Source organism: Monomorium pharaonis, chromosome 10, assembly GCF_013373865.1.
Source record: "Monomorium pharaonis isolate MP-MQ-018 chromosome 10, ASM1337386v2, whole genome shotgun sequence".
Classification (NCBI taxonomy): Eukaryota; Metazoa; Arthropoda; class Insecta; order Hymenoptera; family Formicidae; genus Monomorium; species Monomorium pharaonis.
This window is the reverse complement of record NC_050476.1, coordinates 12345552-12367474: the sequence shown is the minus strand read 5'-3', so window position 1 is coordinate 12367474 and position 21923 is coordinate 12345552. Positions and strand designations below refer to the sequence as shown.

At 39.8% G+C, this 21923-nt stretch overlaps 2 protein-coding genes and 1 pseudogene across 2 annotated transcripts; 2 read left to right on the top strand and 1 right to left on the bottom strand.

The window, feature by feature from the left end:
- Positions 1-1226: 1226 nt before the first annotated feature.
- On the top strand, positions 1227-2506 carry LOC118647655 (annotated as a pseudogene).
- On the top strand, positions 2110-4291 carry LOC118647498. Its single transcript, XM_036292539.1, has 4 exons — positions 2110-2257; positions 2606-2767; positions 2813-3715; positions 3801-4291. Exons 1-4 carry the CDS (start codon positions 2110-2112, stop codon positions 4289-4291), a joined length of 1704 nt encoding a protein of 567 aa, XP_036148432.1.
- Positions 4292-18791: 14500 nt separating this feature from the next.
- Positions 18792-19142, bottom strand: LOC118647497. The gene has a single exon (XM_036292538.1). The coding sequence runs from the start codon at positions 19140-19142 to the stop codon at positions 18792-18794; it is 351 nt and encodes a 116-aa protein (XP_036148431.1).
- Positions 19143-21923: the final 2781 nt, after the last annotated feature.

The following is a 21923-nucleotide window of genomic DNA, read 5'->3' as shown; positions in this document are numbered from 1 at the left end:
AGTTAATTTTGGTTTTTAAATCCACTCGCTTTTCCTGCCATCGCATATCATTTTTTTTCACAAAATTAAATCAGCTTTTCAATTTATTTCTTCGCCATATTAGATAACCTTAACCTTAACAGATGAGATCATTCAAAAAAATCACATTCGAAGAATCTTGCAAAAGCGCTGATGTATGGCTGCTGTGACAAAATATGTTTTAGGCACGTACATAAATCATTTATCTTATCTTCTGATGAGATCATTCAAAATCGTGCATTCGAAGAATGCAAATCTTGCAAAAGTGAAGCGCAGATGTACTAATGCTGATATGACAGTGCTTCAGTTAAAACAAAGAAATGATGAGAATATATATAATTGGTCGGAAAACGCACGGTGTCACATTTAATGATTCGAACGCGACGCGAAAGTGATTCGAGTGACGAGTGATAACTGGTCGGGAAGCACATGGTATCACATTTGATGATCCGAACGCGACGCAAAACTGTGATTGCTAAAAAGTGTCAAAACGTTATAAAAAAAACGTGGAACATTTCGATCAAATGGAACGCGAGCTGTTAGAGCAAGCAAATGGAGTCGCTAACTTGGGCGAGTGTTTCATGTGGTTGCAGCGATGCGAAAACGAATTTATACAACAGCTTGAGGAACATAGCCGCGTCAAGCGTCCACGGCTCGCCGTCGGACAGAGACAATCGTTGGTTGCGAGGATCGCGCGACTCGAGAGTGAAAAAACGTTATTACAAAGACGTTTTGTACATGTAGGCGGTAATTACGCGAGCACTAGTAATAACGCGGACAGACTCGTGTAGCGGGAAATAGATGCAGCGTTTGAGAATCGCATTCAGACAGGTGTGGTGATAAATACAAACTATATCGAACCGCGAACGTTTTTAGAAGATGCAGGTGGTATAGTGCTTGAGCGAGTGTGGGACGCTCTAGAAAAACACAATAGTGTGAAAGTAAACACTATGTTTAACGGTGTGTTTGTAACGGGTAATAAACGTGCGAACAAAAGTATAAACACTAAAAATTGTGAACTATTTCGAGCGTCAAATTTGGACGAGTGGTATGAGCGACGCGTTATCGAGCCCACATTAGCGTCGCTCGAAGAGTTTCAAGAACGTGATAGCGGATGGGCGCTGTCGCGAATTCTCAATTTGATTCTAAATATAAATAAGTACAATCCTTTACATGCGGGATGTTACATGACTTTGCCGTAAGAAATAATGACAAAACGTGCGGTAGTAAACATTAATTCAAAGGACAATGCATGCTTCGCGTGGTCAGTGGTTGCCGCGCTACACCCTGTCGAAAGACATAGTGATAGAGAGTCATCGTATCCGCATTATGCAACAGTTCTAAAGTTTGACGACATTGCGTTTCCCGTTACACTAAAGAACATTGGAAAATTTGAGAGTCTTAACAATGTATCAATTAACGTCTATAGAATTAAAAAGGAAATGGCAATGCTAAAGATTTTTCCGCTGCGGCTCTCCAACGACAAGAAAGAGAAGCACATCAATTTATTATACTAAAATCTGCGCGAAAACAGCGTAGGTCATTTTGCATGGATAAAAAATCTGTCCCGTCTCTTCAGCTCCCAACTGAATAAACATGATGGAAAAAGATACATTTGTGATCGGTATGTATACTATATTCTCTTGCAAAAAAAAATCTTTCATGATCTAGCAAAAAAGAAAGTAAAATTTTTTAAATTATTTTTTACAGGTGCTTGCACTATTTTTCGTCTTGCGAGAGGCTGCAATCACATGATGTGGACTGCCAGACGATGAACGACTGTGCCATCACACTGCCCGCTGAAGACAACAAATGGTTGAATTTTCAGAACGTAAACCACAAAGAACGAGTGCCCTTCGTCGTCTACGCAGACCTCGAGTATGTGCTGTGGAAGACACAACATGATGCAGAGCAAGCGTCGTACACATATCAACAACACGAAGTATTCAGCATCGGATACTACGTGCGATGCTCGTACGACGACGCGTTATCTACGTATAGGTTTCGTCGCGATAAAGATTGCGTCGCATGGTTCACGAAACAACTCGAAGAATTAACGCATAATGTTAAAACTCGTTTATCCATGTCCCCATGGAAACGTTATCGAAGGAACAATTGGAGGCATACCGTAGCGCGACGCGGTGTCATATTTGCGATAAGCCGTTTGCGCCAGAAGATACGCGGGTGCGCGATCATTGTCACCTGACCGGTCGTTACCGCGATCCAGCACATTCACTTTGTAATCTAAATTATCGAAATGTATCATACATGCCAATTATTTTTCATAATTTATCTGGATAGGATTCACATTTCATTATTAAGGAAATAGCCACTGCGTTCAAAGGGAAGACCGACATACTCCCCATCACGAAAGAAAAGTACATTTCTTTCACAAAACATGTCATAGACACAGCCGATAAATTAAATCCACACAATTACATAAAACTACGGTTTATAGATTGATATAAATTTTTAAATACTAGTCTCGAAAAATTGGCATCATTTCTAGGCAAAGAAAAATTAAAAATTGTACGTTCCAAATTTTTACACTTGTCTGACGAGGATTTCAATTTATTGACACGAAAAGGTGTATTTCCGTACGAGTACGTGGATTGCGTGAACAAGCTGCAGGACATGTGTTTACCGCCGCGCGCATCATTTTACAGTTCCTTGACCGGTGATACTGTATCCGAGAGCGATTACGCGCACGCCAAGAATGTTTGGAAGCGATTCTCCATTCGAACGTTGGGTGAATATAGCGATTTATATTTGAAAACAGATGTTTTATTATTAGCTGATATTTTTGAAAATTTCCGCGATAAATGCTTAGAAAGTTATGGTCTCGATCCCGCACATTATTACACTCTCCCCGGATACACGTGGGATGCTATGTTAAAATACATCACTTTCGAACTGCTTACTGACATTGACATGGTAATGTTTATAAAACATGGTATACGCGGTGGCCTCAGTCAATGTTCAAGCAGACATGCGCGAGCCAATAACAAGTACATGCAGACGTACGATCCATTGAAACCATACTCATATCTTATGTACTTTGATGTCAATAATTTGTACGGATGGGCAATGTGTCAACCGTTGCCCTATGGAGAATTTCAATGGGTCACAGATGTCTCAAATTTTGACGAATGTGTGATCGCTCCTGATTCACCAACAGGATACATTCTCGAAGTTGATCTCAAGTATCCTCGAGACTTTCATGATGAGCACACTGACATACCTTTCTGCCCGACACGCGATAAATTACCAGGCAAGCGTGAATATAAACTTTTAGCGACCTTGTATGATAAGAAACGTTACGTCATCCACTACCGCAACCTGCAGCAGTGCACGCGTCACGGTCTTCGTATCGTGAAGATACACTGTATATTACAATTCGCACAATCTCCATGGCTCTGTAAATACATAGAGTTAAATACACAATTCCGAACCCTCGCTAAAAATGATTTCGAAAAACATTTGTATAAATTAATGAATAATGCGGTGTTTGGTAAAACCATGGAGAATGTACGCAATCATGTTGACGTTAAATTGTTGACGAAATGGGCGGGGCGGTATGGAGCGGAGACAATGATCGCAAAACCAAATTTTCATAGTCGAAGTATTTTTGCGGAAAATTTAATCGCTGTTGAACTTAAAAAACTCGAGATAAAATTATATAAGCCGATTTACGTAGGTATGTGTATCTTAGATATTTCTAAGACGCGTCTATATGAATTTCACCACGAGTACATGTTACCTCTGTATCGTGATAAATGTAGTCATGTACACCGACACCGACAGTCTCGTATATCTTGTCGAGTGTGAGGATATTTACGAGACGATGAAACGCGATATCGCTAGATTTGACACGAGCGATTATCCGATCGACAACACATACGGTATGCCTCTCGAGAATAAAATAGTTCCGGGTCTAATGAAAGATGAGAACAATAGTATGATAATGACCGAGTTTGTTGGACTTAGAGCAAAGATGTATGCGTTGAAGGTGGATGGAAAGAAGGATACGAAAAAGGCGAAAGGTGTCAAAAATAGTGTAGTAGCGCAAACCATAACGTTCGATGATTACACCCAGTGTTTGAGAGATGAGATCGAGATGACGCGCCGCCAATCATGCATAAGATCCAAGATGCATGAAGTATGTACGGTGTCCGAAACGAAAATTGCTTTGAGTCCATATGACGATAAGAGATACCTTATACCCGATTCAGTTGAAACGTTACCGTGGGGGCATTATCGAATACCGCTTTAATATTTTATATTTTATATACACATTTTATAGTTTTACATTATAATTTTATTCGTATTTTTATATAAAAGTATTAATAAAGTACAAGTATTAATAATAAGAATGTATTAAGGATGATGGAAGGATGATAAAGAAATCTCGCATAATATAAAATTAATAATGTATTTTATGTTTATACGGTTACATTGTACTTTTATGTAAATATAATAAAAACAATTTTTATATGGATTAAATAACATTGTCTTTATGTATCCATGAATTATGCGATCCATCGAATCCCAACCACTTGACATAAACCTCATCTCCTTTCTGCGTAATATTTTTTCAACAAGATACACGTCAGGATTTGCAACACGCGGCAGCTCATATTCGTAGAATCCTCCAGCGATAGGTTTTTTACAGGAATCCTCCAGTAGATATGTCACAGGATAAGTACGCTGTACTTTGATGATTTTAAATATCTCCGTAGTCCAATTTGGTGTATAGCCCTTCTCAAAAACAGTTTTGAATTTGCTGACGCGTACCGAGTCACCTACTTTAAATCGTGCGTGTGCTGCAATTTTTACATGACTGTACACCGTGGTTAAGAGTTTTTTAGCGATTGCAGGCGTAACATCGATGGGTCGCATGCCGATAGTTCGATGCTTTCGTACATTGTAATCTGACACGAGACGTGGCAGTAGATCGAGCCATCTATAATTTCCATTGAGTGTAAATTGTTTCCACATAACGTTCTTTAATGTGCGGTTAAAGCGTTCGACAACTGATGCTTTCATTATAGAGTACGTGGAATAATGATGGATATCATGTTTTTTCAATAGTTTCTGCACGTTTGCGTTGTAAAATTCCTTTCCTTTGTCTGTTTGCAAATTTTTCGGACATCTTCCATCTTTCCGAATTATCTTTGCAATCGTAATAGCAACTTCGCTACCACTCTTGGCCTTGAGCGGCACAGCCCATGCATGCTTGCTCAGCACGTCGATAACGGTATGTAGTGATAACCTCGGTTAAATTGCGTGTAAGAACGCATCTCAACCACATCCGCCTGCCACAGGTCATCGTATCCGCAAACTATGACACGTCTTCGAGGAAAATTTCTTCTCGCCGAAGCATGCAACTCCTCAACCAATTATTTCTCAGACATGCTTGGAGTATAATATACAAATGGCATATATATTCGATGTATCGACTTTTCTACTCTGCACGATGCGTCACCGCGTCGAGCTGTCTTTGAAACTCGTTTAGCATATGAGCTGTAATTTCTACTCTACTTTGGAGTGTCTCAATCTTCCTCTCGATATTATCCTGTCGATCCTTTAAAATTTTCACGGTCTGCTGTACGTATCGTTTATTCGTTGCATCACTATCGTCTACAGGCAGTGCTACACGTCGAATCTTGCGCGACTTTGCATCAAAATCAGTGGCAGCCATGCAAAGAGCGTTATCGCGCACATAATTTCTGACTAATCCGCTCCATTGATAGTATGGTTCCGCACCTCTTCTAAGCGATGTTCCAAACTTGTTGATTGACATTTCGATGTTGACTAAATGATTTGTTTCATGCAGTTTTAATTTATAAGACCAGCCACGCGAAGTTCCTCAATAATTGATAGAATCTCGTTGTCGTGAGTATTGTGTCTTGCCTGGTGTAAGGCCTCGAGCAATCGAAAGCGATCCACAAGCTCGTTGGGATCATCCCAATGAACATAATCGATCTTGTTATCATTTAATGTAATAGCGCTCGGTATACCTTGTTCAACTTTTGCGTCTGTTACTAAGGGCGCAATTATATTTTTATATTTAGACCCTTTGTTGACCATTACTTGATTATGTGCATTATGTCCGCGTCTATACGCATTTGTCGCCAATAGAATGTTTTTATAATTCTGCAGGTCATTATTCGTGTACATGTTGGGAATTTTCATGAAAATTAATTCATACAAACCAGGCGTTCCCACATATATTTCACCATTTATGACTATGCTGTCATTCTTATGTATGTCGATGCGTTTATCGCCGAGCATCGTTCCAAAGTCGGTGAAATAAACTCCGTAAACAGTATCTATTATGACTGGTTTTTTACCACTCAGAACAGCTCCCATATATTTTTGATCCTAATGGACCATAATGTGTGTGCAACTTTTTACGTCCTTCTCGCGTTTCCAACTGTTGTCGAATAGACGTCACAAGCGGTTCATTGACTGCGACTTCAAAAACGTCTTCGACAGAAAGTACATGACTGTATGATAAATCATTATCATGTAATATTTGCGATGTTTCATTCAAATTAGTTGGTACAGTTTTTGATCGTCTCATTTTTTTAACAGGAGTAGAAGTCATCATAGAATTGTTAAGTGAAGCGTTTAATCGCTTTCGTTTCGGTTTTGGTTCTGCGTATTCGTCTTCCCCCGAAAAGAACGTTTCATTCTTAATCGGATCTGATACCTCACCAACAGTGTTTTCAACAATCTGTTTTAATGGTTCGACAATGGGCTTAAAGTGTCTCTCCAACGCCATCTCTTCTTGCACTTAACCCGCTTTCAAAGCGCGATATTTTTTGCGAATTGAATCACTCGTTTTCGCAATCTCTTTCACAATATTCTCACGATTCATACTGTTATCTGTGCTATCCATGTTGAGAACCGCTACTTGGTCAACGTATCGAAAACAACTGACTGTTTTATGGTATTGCAAAGTCATTAAATCCTTTTCGATATCGTCCATTAGCGAGCGCACTATCCTTATCTATCACTAAAAATCCATACTTCTGTTGCCAACAAGTATGACATAAATTGCTAAAATCCTTGTAAGACATGTCGGTACTTACATAATCGTTGTACTCGTGCTTTAGATTAGTACCATCCTGCTTAAATAAAGTTAGCAAATTTGCAATGTCGCGTATAAGATGTTTCGATATCTTTGCATACGTCTGACAGAGATAGAAGCAGTCGACATCCACATGTCGCCCCATTGCAAAGTAGTCTCTTATCGTATCTTGCTTATCACACGCCACGTCATCAAAGATAAAAATGGAATTCGGAAGCGCTTTACTCGGCTGAATGACATCACAGTTATTGTAGAATGCAAAATAATTAACTTCTTCAATCGGTGTCAATAAATTTTTCAAGTATCGATATTTCGGTTGTTGTAATGATTTCGAGTACACATACACATTCTCAAAACGTACTCCATGCGGACTTTCCAACAAACTTATTAATACGTTTGTCTTGCCACAATTTGACGGACCGCAAATTATACCGCGTATAGAACTCGGCAACATGTTTCCATGCTTCCGTATCTTTCGTTCGGACATTATCCTGTCATCGAAATTTGTTATTTTAATCGCTGGTGAATATTATACGAACCGCATATTTTCCCCCTCTATGGTCTCATAAAAACTGATAAAAATTATAATAAGACCAATCTATTTATAAAGTCGCGCCGAACAAAATTACTCAGTATGTAAAATGTTTCTCATATTGTCACATCCCTCCGATATACTCGATTTGAGCGCCGAACAGTTAGAATTCGTGTCGAAACCTATTTTGCTACGCGTGTGGCAACTATATCAAACACGTGTGGGACAGGCTTCCGGAACATATAAAGACTGATCCAGAGGTTCAAAGCTATCGTCGTTGCTACGAGCATTATAATCAATCGTGGCAGCAGACGCACATCGACGGCCCCGCACCGTTGATAAAGAATTGTCGCGAATGCCAGCGGTAGGTCGCGGCTTGTTAAATCGTGCGATAAATGCGCTTTCTTTTGAACTGTATATTTCTGGATATCAATTTTGCGGTCTGGGTACTAGGCTGAAAAAGCGATTGGCCAGAGGCGATCGGGGTATTAATCCGTTGGACGCGGCGTGTCGCGAACACGACATTGCGTACTTCTGGAGCAACGAACTCACCGACAGACATGCAGCTGACAATATACTCGCCGCGGAAGCGCGAAAACGCAAACGATTCGACTTTCGGAGAAAGAGCTGCTGCAGTAACCGTTTGGGCAGCTATGAAAACTAAGACAAAAATCGGTATGGGCTTGAAAAAGAAAAAAAGAGATAAAAAGAAGAGAGCGAGTAAACGAATACTTCCGGTAGCGAAACGCGGCGGTGTTTTGCCCATTCTACCGCTGTTGGGAATTCTCGGGTCGTTGGTCGGCGGAGCGGCGGGAGTTGCGAAAGTTGTGAATGATAACAAGGCAGCGCAGCGTCAGCTGGAAGAATTAAAACGTCATAATCGCGTCATGGAAGGTCATGGAGTTTATCTCGCTCCATACAAGCGTGGACAAGGAGTTTCGATGAAAAAAAAAAAACGTCAAAGAGACGTTAAAAATGCCGAAAGATGTAACTACCAACATACAATTATTACAGCTAGCGAAACGTATGCGCATTCCATACTTTAGAGGAATTTTTATGCGTACGGCATTACCAACGGCTGGAGCATATCGAATCGAGGGTGGTATTGTAAATTTAGATAATGCTGAAGGATCGGGTACACACTGGGTGGCATACACAAAGAAGGGAAATCGCGCTATATACTTTGATAGTTTCGGCAATCTTAGACCGCCGAAAGAACTGGTGCAATATTTAGATGTAAAGCGGATCGAGTACAATCACACGCCTTATCAACGTTACGACTGCAACTGCGGTCAACTGTGTTTGCGTTTTCTCCAAACAGTTAATAATCAATTTAAAGGCTAACATTGTGCAATTTAACTCAGTATTCGTTTCAACATGTCACTGACGTTTACGCTAACCGCCAAGAGTAGCATCCTCGCGGTAAGTTATTTTCCAGCCGTAGATTTGAGCGATGGCGATTACGAGCTCGGCCTCATAGATTTTGAAACATACTATACCATATCTAATGTAAATTCGTCGAATAACAATTTTTACTATGACAAAGACGACAAGGAAATAATGATTCCCGAAGGATCGTATGAATTACGTGATATGGATAGATATTTGAAACGCGCAATTTTACAATCTCATCCCGATGTTGCGGGAAAGAGGACGTTTCGCAAAGAAGATGAAGACGAGAGCGAATATCCGCTGGTGATTCGTGCTAACAATAATACAATGAAGAGCGAGATTATGTGTGCTTATCGGATAAATTTCATTAAACCTAACAATATTGGACCGCTATTGGGATTTTCATCGCATCGTATTCTTGAATCGCGATTGTGGCATGAATCGGATGCACCTATAAATATCATAAACGTAAATATTATTCGCATAAAATGTAACGTGACTGCAGGTGCGTACAGCAACGACAAGTGCGTACACACGATACATGAATTTTCACCGAGGGTACCACCAGGATATAAGATATCGGAAACGCCTGCACAGATCATTTACCTTCCAATCGTCGCACGGAGCATTACTGATTTGACGATTCGCATTGTGAATCAGGACGGTCAATTACTCGATTTTCGTGGAGAGGAGATTACCGTTAAATTACACGTACGAAGACGATAACGTGAGATGCTCGTATTGAATGAGCAGGTGAAGGACACAATTTTTACACCAATCAATAATATTCGGCCGTGTGACATAAATTGTACGACAGTTAAAAATATTCAATCGTCTGATAAAAAGAAACTCTTCGCGTCAAACGTTGAATTTTTAAAATCATTGGGATTCGTCGTACGAAATATCTAAGATGTCTAACATCTTGAACATTGGAGGCGAGCCTATCTTTGACGACAGCATCGTCAAGATTGAGACTCATACGTACAATCCGTACGCCAACACTACTTTTGGATACAGCGATGAAATAAGGATACCCATACAACAGCAGGATTTATACACGTTACCATGTGAAAATTTTCTCTACGTTGAAGGAAGATTGGTGATGAAGAAGAAAGACGATAAGGATAAGGATAAAGATGAGATAAATCTCGGAAATAATTGCGTGGCGTTCATGTTTGATGAAATTCGATATGAACTCAACGGTGTGGAAATTGATCGCAACAGAAACGCTGGAATAACCAGCACTCTCAAGAACTATGTATCGTTATCATATGACAAAGCAGTAATTATGCAGAATGCAGGATGGGAATTTTCGTATAACCTACCGGAAGGATACTTCAACTTTTGCGTACCGCTTAGTGTATTATTGGGCTTTTGCGAAGATTACAAACGCGTGATTGTTAACGTTCGTCACGAATTGATCTTGATACGAGCGCGCAACGATAACAATTCTATCGTCGGAAATTCTACGGCTCAACCGGAAATTGAATTATTTAAAGTGCAGTGGCGAATGCCGCATGTTACGTTAAACGAAGTCAACAAATTATCTTTGCTGCGAGCTTTGGAGAGTGGACAATGTCTAAGTATGAGTTTTCGCTCCTGGGATCTGTACGAGTACCCTTTGCTGCAGAGTACGACGAAACATTCATGGGCTGTTAAAACTGCAATTCAACTCGAGAAACCGCGCTTCGTTATCTTCGCACTGCAGACTGGTTGAAAAAATATCATGTCTCAAGATGTTACAATCTTTGACGACTGTAATTTGACCAACGTAAAACTTTATCTAAACTCCGAATTTTATCCGTATGACGATATGAATTTAGACTTTCGTAAATCTAGATATGCAATTCTGTATGACATGTATCGACGTTTTGGTAAATCTTATTATGGATCTGAGTGTGAAACGCTGCTCAATGTAATCACATTCCTGGAAAAAGGACCTTTTGCGGTCATTGACTGTTCGCGACAAAACGAATCCGTCAAGAGTGCTACCGTAGACGTGCGCATAGAATTTGATTGCAAAGAAAATGTTCTCGCGAATACTACCGCTTATTGTCTCATTTTACATGATCGTGTAATTGAATATTGTCCATTGTCCAACGTAGTGCGCAAAATCATGTAACATCAAACTGATAAAAACTGAGATATTTGGTATTAAAGTACAGTCTTGAAGAGTTACTCATAATGATCGTACCGACATTTGTGGATCTGCAAGGATTTATTGTCGATAAAAAATTTATCGTAAAGGAAGTGACGGTACTGAGAAAAAGAACAGTTCTCACGCATTACATTTTTGCTAGCCCTGTGCCATGGCATGTTCTTACAAAATCCGACAAGTCTTGCGCTTCTTGGTTGATTGCCTATCATCATGGATTGCGATGGAAGGACGGGATGATCCCGTACAGCATGGCGAAACGTCTGATTACATCTGCTGTGTGTAATACGGATGACAGCAATACTATCATATACGTTAAAGGACTTCAGGAACGAGAATAGTTGATGAACATGCTCGATGTCGATGATGGGATATATATCAAGACATTGGATGCAGATTACGAAGACATTGAATCTTTGAATAATCTAGATGTTAGTAATACTATACGATGTGAAAAACATGTTAAGAATTGTGTTTTACAAAATGTATTTAAAATATATAATTGGTGGTCGCAACACCAAAATAATTGCGAAATTTTTTCAAAATAAAGAAAAATAAAACGCAATAAAATGTTTATTTCTACATACCTTTTCCTGTACATATAAGATATATAGATGTATGATGCTGTTTGATAACGGTTCGATAGCTGTACGATGCGGTTCGATAGCTGTATGATGCAGTTTGATAGCTGTACAATGCAGCTTGATAGCTGTATGATCCAGTTTGATAACGGTTAAATAGCTGTACAATGCAGTTTGATAGCTGTATGATGCAGTTTGATAGTGGTTACATAGCGGTTCAATAGCGGATCGATAGCTATATGATACTGTTTGATAGCTGTATGATGCAGTTTGATAGCTGTACAATGCAGTTTGATAGCTGTATGATTCAGTTTGATAACGGTTAAATAGCTGTACAATGCAGTTTGATAGCTGTATGATGCAGTTTGATAGTGGTTACATAGCGGTTCAATAGCGGATCGATAGCTGTATGATACAGTTTGATAACGGTTCAATAGTGGTTCGATAGCTGTATGATGTGGTTCGATAGCGGTTCAACCATAATTCGGCAGCTGTATAAAACACATTTGATAACGGTTCTTTATCTTTATCTTTACGAGTTCTTTATCTTTACGATGCGGTTTGATAGCAGTTCAATACCATTGCATGCAATGTAATTTCTCGCTCTCGCTCTAACTCTCACACATACTGTTCTCACTCTCTTTCTCTCATATTCGTATGTGCCGAAACGATAAGTTTTATAGGCTAACTGCAGACGTCCTGGAAATAGCATATGTATTATTATATTTTATATTATTATATCATAATTTTTCTTGGCAACTAAACATTGCAACACTGCAACTAGTATGTAAGTTCAACATGACAACAATTGCCGTGCGCCGTGGCGCGGTCGCCCAGCCAGCGCGGCGCGGCACGGCGGCGCTGTGTGAATTATTATTTTTAACCATGTTCCACCACTCCGATTCATTTGAAAAAAATATGTGTTAAAGAAGAAAATCTAGAGATGTTTTTGTGAAAATATAAAAGTGGTACCTCAGAACTATCACTCGCCCAAAAATTTATAAAAAATTCAAAAATTATTTTATCGGGTTTTTTTATCACAAAAATTACTTAAAATTTTCTTAAATTTGTCTAAACGATGTTTATAACATATATTTTTTTCATTAAAATCGGTCCAACTATTTTTGATTAAAAAAAAAACACTTTTATTTTTCTTTCCCCCTCCATAACTCCCCCAAAAATGCAATTTTGTAGCTAATTTTTGGGGAAGTTTTACATCTCAAGGGTGCCAACTAATGATATCAATTTGAGCTCGATTTGTGCGGGGGCAGATTTCACCTGCTTATTCCGCTATGCCCTTTGTTTCAAATACTTAGGATGATGCAAATGTGATATATACAAAAGAAAAAATATGTAATGCACTAACGCATGCACTTTATTTAGTAAATATGTAAAAAGAAAAATTCAGGGAAATACATAAAATTTTTATATACAAAATAAACAAGTTTAATAACTGTTTAATACAGAAGCTTATATATATGTATATATATATATATATATATATATATATATATATATAATACATAAGTTAAATAACTGTAACTATGTAAAGTTACAGTTGCAAAAGTATTTATACGGAAATATTCGGCTAGAGGAAATATTCAAAATATATCACAAATAAGCTACTTTTGACGATCGTTTGGTACATGTACCAAAAACTGTATCAGAAAGTGAAAATAACTATCATAATTTAAATGAAACTATAGCGTTAAAAAGTGACAGAACTGTTTTTATTAACAATACAGTAGTTGATTCAATAAATATATCACATATTTCAAAGATTGATTTACTTTCCTATAGCACCGATGATGAATTGATGATATATATGACATAAATGTAAATATACACAATAATGGAGATTGCTCTTATAATAATAATGCTGATTTTAATTCAGAAGTATGTTTAAATAAAACAAATTTAGTTGACAGTAGGAAAGCTAAGCCGGTTCTAACTCGTGAGCTCCGAGGGGGGTGCGGGGGTGTTCAGGAGTTTTTGAACCAATCCCCCCCCCCCCCAGATTTTTCACGTACTCCATATGTCACTGTATACCATGTTGTACTGGGAATGAAGAGATCTTTTGGAATCAAGCCATCATTAGATTTTTTAATTTTTCTAACGATGAGCCGACTCCAAAAGATTCCCCCTCCCCCAAGATATTAAAAACGTATAGTTTTTAGACTTACATTACGACTTTCGTCGTGTTAGGAGATATTTTTTTCACGTAATCCATGTCACTTACGTAATCCATATGTCACTTGTGTGTTGAACTGGGAGCAAAAAGAGCTAATGGACTCTGAGCAATAATAGATTTTTTAATTTTTCTAGTATTAATCAGAGTCCAAAAATCTTCTCCTCCCCTTTCCCGTTTTTGAAATTACCACACAAATGAATTTAATTACGATGATATGGTGGCAAGTCGATCGATGCATAAGAACACCTCGAATCACCAAAGAAAAATATATTTGCATCAATAGCGTAACATGCCATTGCCGATTATATGGCAGTGACGCGAATATATTTTTCGTTGGTGATGCGAAGTGTGCCCATCCATCAGGCGACTCGTCACTTTCACTAACACAGTTGATAAGGCGATGGGCCATGTGATGAATAAAAGTACCTCACCTTCGAAGTCAGAATCATTCATGTCGTAATTGTTTCCCCGCAATCAATAGATTGTTATATTTGTGAAAAAATTTTTTCAAGATCTAACGCAAGACTTCGATATTTACCAGTTTTTTACAAATATAACAATTTATCGATTAGGGGAAAACAGTTACGACATGAATGATTCGGACTCCGAAGGCGAAGTGCAGTCATCCACCATGTGACCGATCGCATGTAATTTTCACAAGCGTAAAAAACTGAATTCGCGGAAACGCCCGTCCCGACGCGGAAATGTCCATCTCGACGGGTGGACGACTCGAGACTGACTGACTGACAATGAGTAAGTACACCTTTCTTATTGTGCGAGATGCTGCGTACGTAGCGGAATCTTTCATCAGTCGGAAGTTATTATTTAGACGTTAGATAAGATAGCGCCAACGCTTCGATCGATACAACTTGTAAATAAGGGATGCGGTCTAGCGTTCTCTCGCGCGCTCTTACTCTCATTCACCGCATATATATTTTTGCACGTTTTTACTCACACCAAGCTCATGATATTAATAAGGGAAAACGTGGAGAGGGGAAGTCGTGGGAATAATCTTACTCTTTGCTATCGGTGATAGACAAAATGTGTCGCCATAACAGTTAAAATTTTGTAAATAGAAACGCCGTAATTTTCTGTGTCGGCGTCGACTAATGAGGGGGGACAATGCACGTAGTCGTGGAAGAAGATACCTTTTGAGACCTACCGAAGACAAAATAATATAAAAAAATCTGAGAAGTGGTGTATAATTCAAAATAAGAAACGTTTGTCACACCGACTGACGTTTTAACTGAATTGTAAATAAGGGATGCGATTCGTGGAAGAGATGCGATTTGCGGTTAAGTATCGATACCTGATAGTTGCTTGTAAAAATAGCGGCTCGCTGTGAAATTGTATAGTTAAAAAACAAAATAACAAAATGCTTCGGTTGAGACAAAGGGAAAAAAGATAAAATATACAAAGATTAGATGTGGGTAGGGGGAAGTCGTTGGAAAAAAAATTTTGAAATTCTCTCTACTATCAGCGATAGACGAAATCTATTGTCCAAACGGTTAAAATTTGTAAACAACAATGTTATAATTTTTTATCGGCTGCTAACTTATGAGACGCGTAGTCATGGGAGAAGATACTCTTGAAATCCATCGAAGACAAAATAATGTGAAAACTTGAGAAGTGGTATAGGATGGAGAAATAAAAGACGTTTGTCGCACTGACACCTCAATCGCTACGAGGGATGCGATTCGCGGTTTAGCACCGATATCCAGCTGTTCGCAGAATTAGGAGCTTTCTTTGAAATTATATATAAACAAAAATGGCGATGCCTATGTTCTGGTTGAGACAAAGGAAGACAAAGGGTTATAGGAAGTATTTAAATGGTCAGAAAATGCACGATCGCACAGTCGACTTGAAGTTCAAGATGTGAGAAGTTCATGTGAGCGAATCAGTGTGACGTGAAAAAATGACTTCGAATAAAGTGATGGTGGAACTTGTAGACATTGCGGACGATGATGTCGAAGTGATAGACATTGCGGACGATGATGATGTCGAAATGATAGACATTGCAGACGATGAAAACGAAGTAATAGATATTGTGGATGGTGCAAATAATGTGATAAACATTGCGGATAATCATCCGGAAAACTTTAATGTTGTGGACAATATACAACAAATAGACGATGCCCAGATAATAGACGTTGTGAATGACATTAATTTTGAGAATATAATGGATAAAGAGAGCGTAGCATCGGAAGATAGTAACTACATTAGTGATGATTGCAGCGAGGACAGCGAGGATTATATCGATGTCGTTGAGAAACATTTGACACCTGCGGAAGTGCGTGCCATAACCGCAAGATCGAAACATTGCGGTATATACTTTTATTACACCACGGGTGATACATATTCAGTATGTGCCGAATGCATTATGCGAATAGCGGACACTGATTTCGGAATAATGCATGCTTTTAGTAAACATATTACTAATGCGTTCGGTAGGCTGGAAAATATTGCTCAAATTGTAGACAGCCCATGTTTGTAATGATTTCCAGTAAGTTGTGTCCGGTTTGCACAGTGTAAAGACTTATTAATAATTATTGAAAAAAAATAGTATTAAAAATGGAACATTTTGAGCGCGAGCTGTTGGACCAAATTGACAGGGTCGCTACCTTGGGCGAGTGTTTCGAGTGGTTGCAGCGGTGCGACGAGTGTATTGAACGACTAGAGGAACATAGCCGCGTCAAGCGCCCTCGACTCAACGTTGGACAAAGACAATCTTTGGTGGCGAGAATCGCGCGACTCGCGGGTGAAAAGACGCGACTGCAAAGACGTTTCGTGCACGTCGGTGGTAATTACGCGAGTGACAACGCGGACAGACTCGTGTGGCGAGAAATTGACACCGCGTTTGAGAATCGCGTTCTGACAGGAGCGGTTATCAATGAGAACTACATTGAACCGCGAAAGTTTTTAGAAGACGCTGGTGGTATAGTACTCGAGCGAGTGCGGGACGCTATCGAAAGACACAACTCTGTGAAAGTGAACACCGCATTCAATGGCGTATTTGTAAACGCGCCAATAAAAGTATTACCACGAAAAACAGTGATCTCTTTAGAACATCGGACTTGGATGAGTGGTACGAGCGGTGCGTTATCGAGCCCACGTTAGCATCGCTCGAGGAATTCCAAGAACGCGATAGTGGGTGGGCGTTGTCGCGTATACAGAATTTGACTGTAAATGTGAATAAGTACAATTCTATGCGCGCGGGATGTCACACGACATTACCGCGGGAAATAATAACAAAGCGTGCGGTTGTTAACGTGAAATCGATGGACAATGCTTGCTTCGCATGGTCTGTGATAGCTCTATATCCCGCAGAAAGAAATTCAGAAAGGGAGTCATCATACCCTCATTATACAAACGTTCTGAATTTCGATGACATTGAGTTTCCAATCGCGTTAAAAGACATTAAAAAATTCGAGAGACTAAATAATATTTAGCGAGAACGTAAACTTTTAGCGACCTTGCACGATAAGAAGCGGTACGTCATACATTATCACAACTTGCAGCAATGCACTCGTCATGGTCTCCGTATAACACAGATACACCGTGTATTACAATTCGTTCAATCCGCCTGGCTTCGCGATTATATCGAGTTAAACACACAATTTCGTACCCTCGCGAAAAACGATTTCGAGAAAAATTTATATAAATTGATGAATAACGCCGTATTCGGAAAAACTATGGAAAATGTGCGCAATCACGTAGATGTAAAACTTTTGACAAAATGGACAGGACGATACGGTGCGGAGGCAATGATCGCTAAACCAAATTTCCATAGTCGCAGTATTTTTGCAGAAAATTTAATTGCAGTCGAACTCCGAAAACTTGAGGTGAAATTCAACAAGCCGATTTATGTAGGTATGTGTATACTAGACATATCGAAAATTTGCTTGTATGAATTTCACCACGAGTACATGCTACCTTTGTACCATGACAAATCTAGAGTGATGTACACAGATACTGATAGTCTCGTGTATCACATCGAGTGCGACGACGTATATGAAAATATAAAACGTGATATCGCAAGGTTCGACACGAGCGATTATCCGACTGGTAACGCGTACGGTATGCCTCTTGCGAACAAGAAAGTTCCCGGGCTAATGAAGGACGAAAACAACAGTGCGATAATGACCGAGTTCGTTGGACTCAGAGCGAAAATGTACGCGTTAAAAGTGGATGGAAAAAATGACGCTAAAAAGGCAAAGGGTGTAAAGTGTAACGTTGTCGCAAGAACGATAACATTCGACGACTACATGCGGTGTCTGCGAGATGAGATAGAGATGACGCGTCATCAGACGTATATACGATCTAAATTGCATGAGGTATACACGGTACGTGAAACGAAAATCGCTCTAAGTCCATACGACGACAAGCGGTATCTCGTACCTGATTCGGTAAAGACGTTGCCGTGGGGGCATTATCAAATACCTTTATAATATTTTTGTATTGTACAGCCATTTTTATATTTGCGTTTTATGTATTTTATATTTTACATTTATATTTTAATGTTCACGTTTCACATATTTTATAGTTTATATTTTATGTATTTTACGTTTTACATTTATTTTATATATTTACATTTAATACTTCATATATTTTACGTGTTACACATATTGTGTATTTTATGTTATATGTATTTTTAAAAATTATTTGATAATTTATGTGTAACGTTAGAAATGGACGATGGAAGGATAATAAAGATGCTTCATATATGTCGCAAAAAATTATATATTTTTTATATAATGTATGCACTACACTTTTTATGTTTATAATAAAAAACAATTTTTTATACTGATTAAATTGTCTTTGTGTATCTACGAATTGTGTGATCCATCGAATCCCAACCACTTGACATAAACCTCATTTCCTTTCCTGCGCAATACTTTCTCTACCAGAAATACATCCGGGTGAGTCGCGCGATGCAACTCATGCTCGTAGAACGCTCCAGCGATAGATGTTCCGCGATAATCCTCGAGTAAATAAGTTACGGGGTTGGTACGCTGCACTTTAACGATCTTGAACACCTCGGTTGTCCAATTTGGTGTGTAACCTTTCTCGAAAATTGTCTTGTACTTGCTCACGCGTACAGAGTCGCCTACTTTGAATTTCGCTGGACTAGCAATCTTTATAGCGCTGTATATCGTATCCAAGAGTCTTTCAGCCATCGCGGGAGTTACGTCGACGGGTCGCACACCGATCGTTCGATGCTTCCGAGCGTTGTAATTCGACACGGGACGTGATAACAGGTCGATCCACTTGTAATTGCCGTTGAGCGTTGATGCTTCCACATATCATTCTTCAGCGTGCGATTAAAGCGTTCGACGACCGACGCCTTCATTACCGAGTACGTAGAATAATGGTTAATATTATGTTTTTGCAATAGTTTCTACACGTCGGCGTTGTAAAACTCCTTCCCCATATCGGTTTGTAAATTTCTCGGACACCTGCTGCTCTCTCGAATTATCTCAGCGATAGAGCAAAAGTGAAAGCGAGTCAGCTGTCTCGCTTTCACCTTTGCTCTTGAGTGCAGCCCACGTGTACTTGCTCAACACATCGATGACGGTGAGTATGTAGTGGTAACCTCTGTTGAACCGCGAGTACGGAATCATTTCGACGATATCGGCCTGCCACAAATCGTCGTATCCCCGAACTATGAAATGTCTCCGTGGAAAATTTCTTCTCGCTGAAGCGCGCAGTTCCTCGACGAGTCGTCGTTTTTTGGAACTAACATTAGATTTCAGTAATTTCATGTTTGGTGTATGGGATGACGTCGATCAATTGATTTGTTTTGACGATACACAAGTTAATTTATAATAAGGCCTGCCTCGCGAAGTTCTTCGATGATGGACAGCATCTCGTTGTCATGAGCGTTATGACCAGCCCAATATGAGGCTTTGAGCAACCGTAGACGATCCACCAGTTCGTTAGGATCGTCCCAATGCACGTAATCGATCACGTTGTCGTTTAGTGTCATGGCTTATTGGCTAATAATCGGCCGTGTGTAACGTAATTACGTTTATGCGCGTTTGTAGCCAACAATATATCTTTTTACTTTCGTTTATCGTTTTCCGTGTAGACTGAATCGTTGGGATATCGTTTAAAGATCAGTTCGTAAAGACCGTGTGTACCAACGTATTTTACATCATCGATAATTATGTGATCACTACTGTTGACCTCGAACGTTTTATTACTCAACATCATACCATCCTTGTCTACACGAACGCCGTACACGGTATCCATAATTTTCTCTTTTTCACCACGGCCGCTGAGAAAATCTCCGATGTACTTTTGACCCAGCGGCCCCAAGTGCTGAGATAACGTTTCTAGACCTTCTGACGTTTGTAATCGATTTCGAACGGTTGTCGCAAACGAATCGTCGACGGATTCAAAACAGTCTCGAGAGCCTTATTTAACGGTTTTGGAGCTTCAATTGAACTTGATTGTACAGCTACCGTACGCGGTGTGGACGTTATCGTTAACGGATCTATCACGTCGTTGGACGTACGCTGCACCGACGGCGACGGTATATTCATTGCATCGTTTGACGTATGCTGCACCGATGGCGACGGTAAATTCATTGCATCGTTTGACATATATCGCACCCATTTGTTCGATTCACTTAATGCATGGTGCACTGAACTGTCTTTTCGTTTTCTCTTATTTTTTATCACATTCTTCTGGATGAACGATGTTTCGATGCCTACGTCATCGACACGTGGTTCTTCCTTTATCACGCGGACGCCGGAATTATCGACGATCTTTTGCAGCGGCTCGATGAGCGGCTCGAAGTGTCTCTTCGCCGCGATATTCTCCTCGATCCTACCGGTCTTCAAAGCGCGATGTTTCTTACAAATCGATTCACTCGTTTTCTCAATTTTCTTCGCGATTTTTTCGCGCTCACGCGTATCGTTGCCCCCAATCATGTTGACAGAGAGCGTCGATCGCTCACGTTTCATCCCTCAACGAAGTATCGATGACGACTAATCGCTCCGCAGCATCGCGAACTCGTTAAATCCTCTTCTATATCGCCCGTTAGTAAGTGAACTATCCTTGTCTATTACTAGGAATCCATAATTACGCCGCCAACAATCACGACATAACGCACAAAAATCATCGTATGACATATCGGTGTTAACATGATCGTTGTACACATGCTTCAGGTTGGTACCATCCTGTTTAAACAGGATCAGCAGGTTTGCGTTGTCACGTATAAGATGTTTAGGTATTCTCGCGTACGACTGACAAAGATAAAAGCAGTCGACGTTCGAGTGCCGACCCATCGCAAAATACTCTCTCACGGCATCCTGCTTGTCGCACGCAATATCGTCAAAGATGAAAATTGAGTTTGGACGCGCTTCATTCGGCGGAATGACGTCACAGTTATTGGAAAACATAAAATAGTTAATTTCATTCATCGATCTTAACAAATTTTCCAAATACCGATATGACGGCTGTTGCAAAGATTTCGAGTACACGTACACGTTCTCGAAACGCACACCGTGCGGACATTCCAACAAGTTTATCATAATGTTGGTTTTACCGCAATTCGATGGGCCGCAAATAATCGCGCGTATGGTAGTAGGCAGCATCGCGCCATGCTTGCGCCTCTCTTCGTCATCCCCCATTAGTCGTAACTTGTCATCGTAATTCGTAACGCATATCGCCAACGGCTGTCGCACGAATCTCATGTTTTCGGAATCTGATTATACAGGGTGTTTGGTAAAGATTTATGCAATTTTTATAAGCAGGTAGAGCGCATTAAGCTGAACATAAAATCCTCATCGTTTTTCCATTTTCACAATAGTTAACGAGTTATAGACTTGTAAAATTTTCTGTATTAGCCCGGCCTACCGGCAAATGCAAGCACGCCGAGCGCCCGACCGCGGCGGCCGCCTCTCCTTAGCGCTTGAACCTTGAGATTGCTAGGCGCGCGGAGGGAGTTGTTA

What these genes read in the sequence shown, in the direction of transcription:
- LOC118647498 (XM_036292539.1), top strand. Translation starts at nt 2,110, where the DNA reads ATGGAAACGTTATCGAAGGAACAATTGGAGGCATACCGTAGCGCGACG. An exon ending in ATTCTCCATTCGAACGTTGG is followed by an intron (nt 2,768 to 2,812) that starts GTGAATATAGCG and finishes TTTTATTATTAG; the next exon opens with CTGATATTTTTGAAAATTTC. An exon ending in ATATAAGCCGATTTACGTAG is followed by an intron (nt 3,716 to 3,800) that starts GTATGTGTATCT and finishes TGATAAATGTAG; the next exon opens with TCATGTACACCGACACCGAC.
- LOC118647497 (XM_036292538.1), bottom strand. Translation starts at nt 19,142, where the DNA reads ATGGCTGAAAGACTCTTGGATACGATATACAGCGCTATAAAGATTGCT.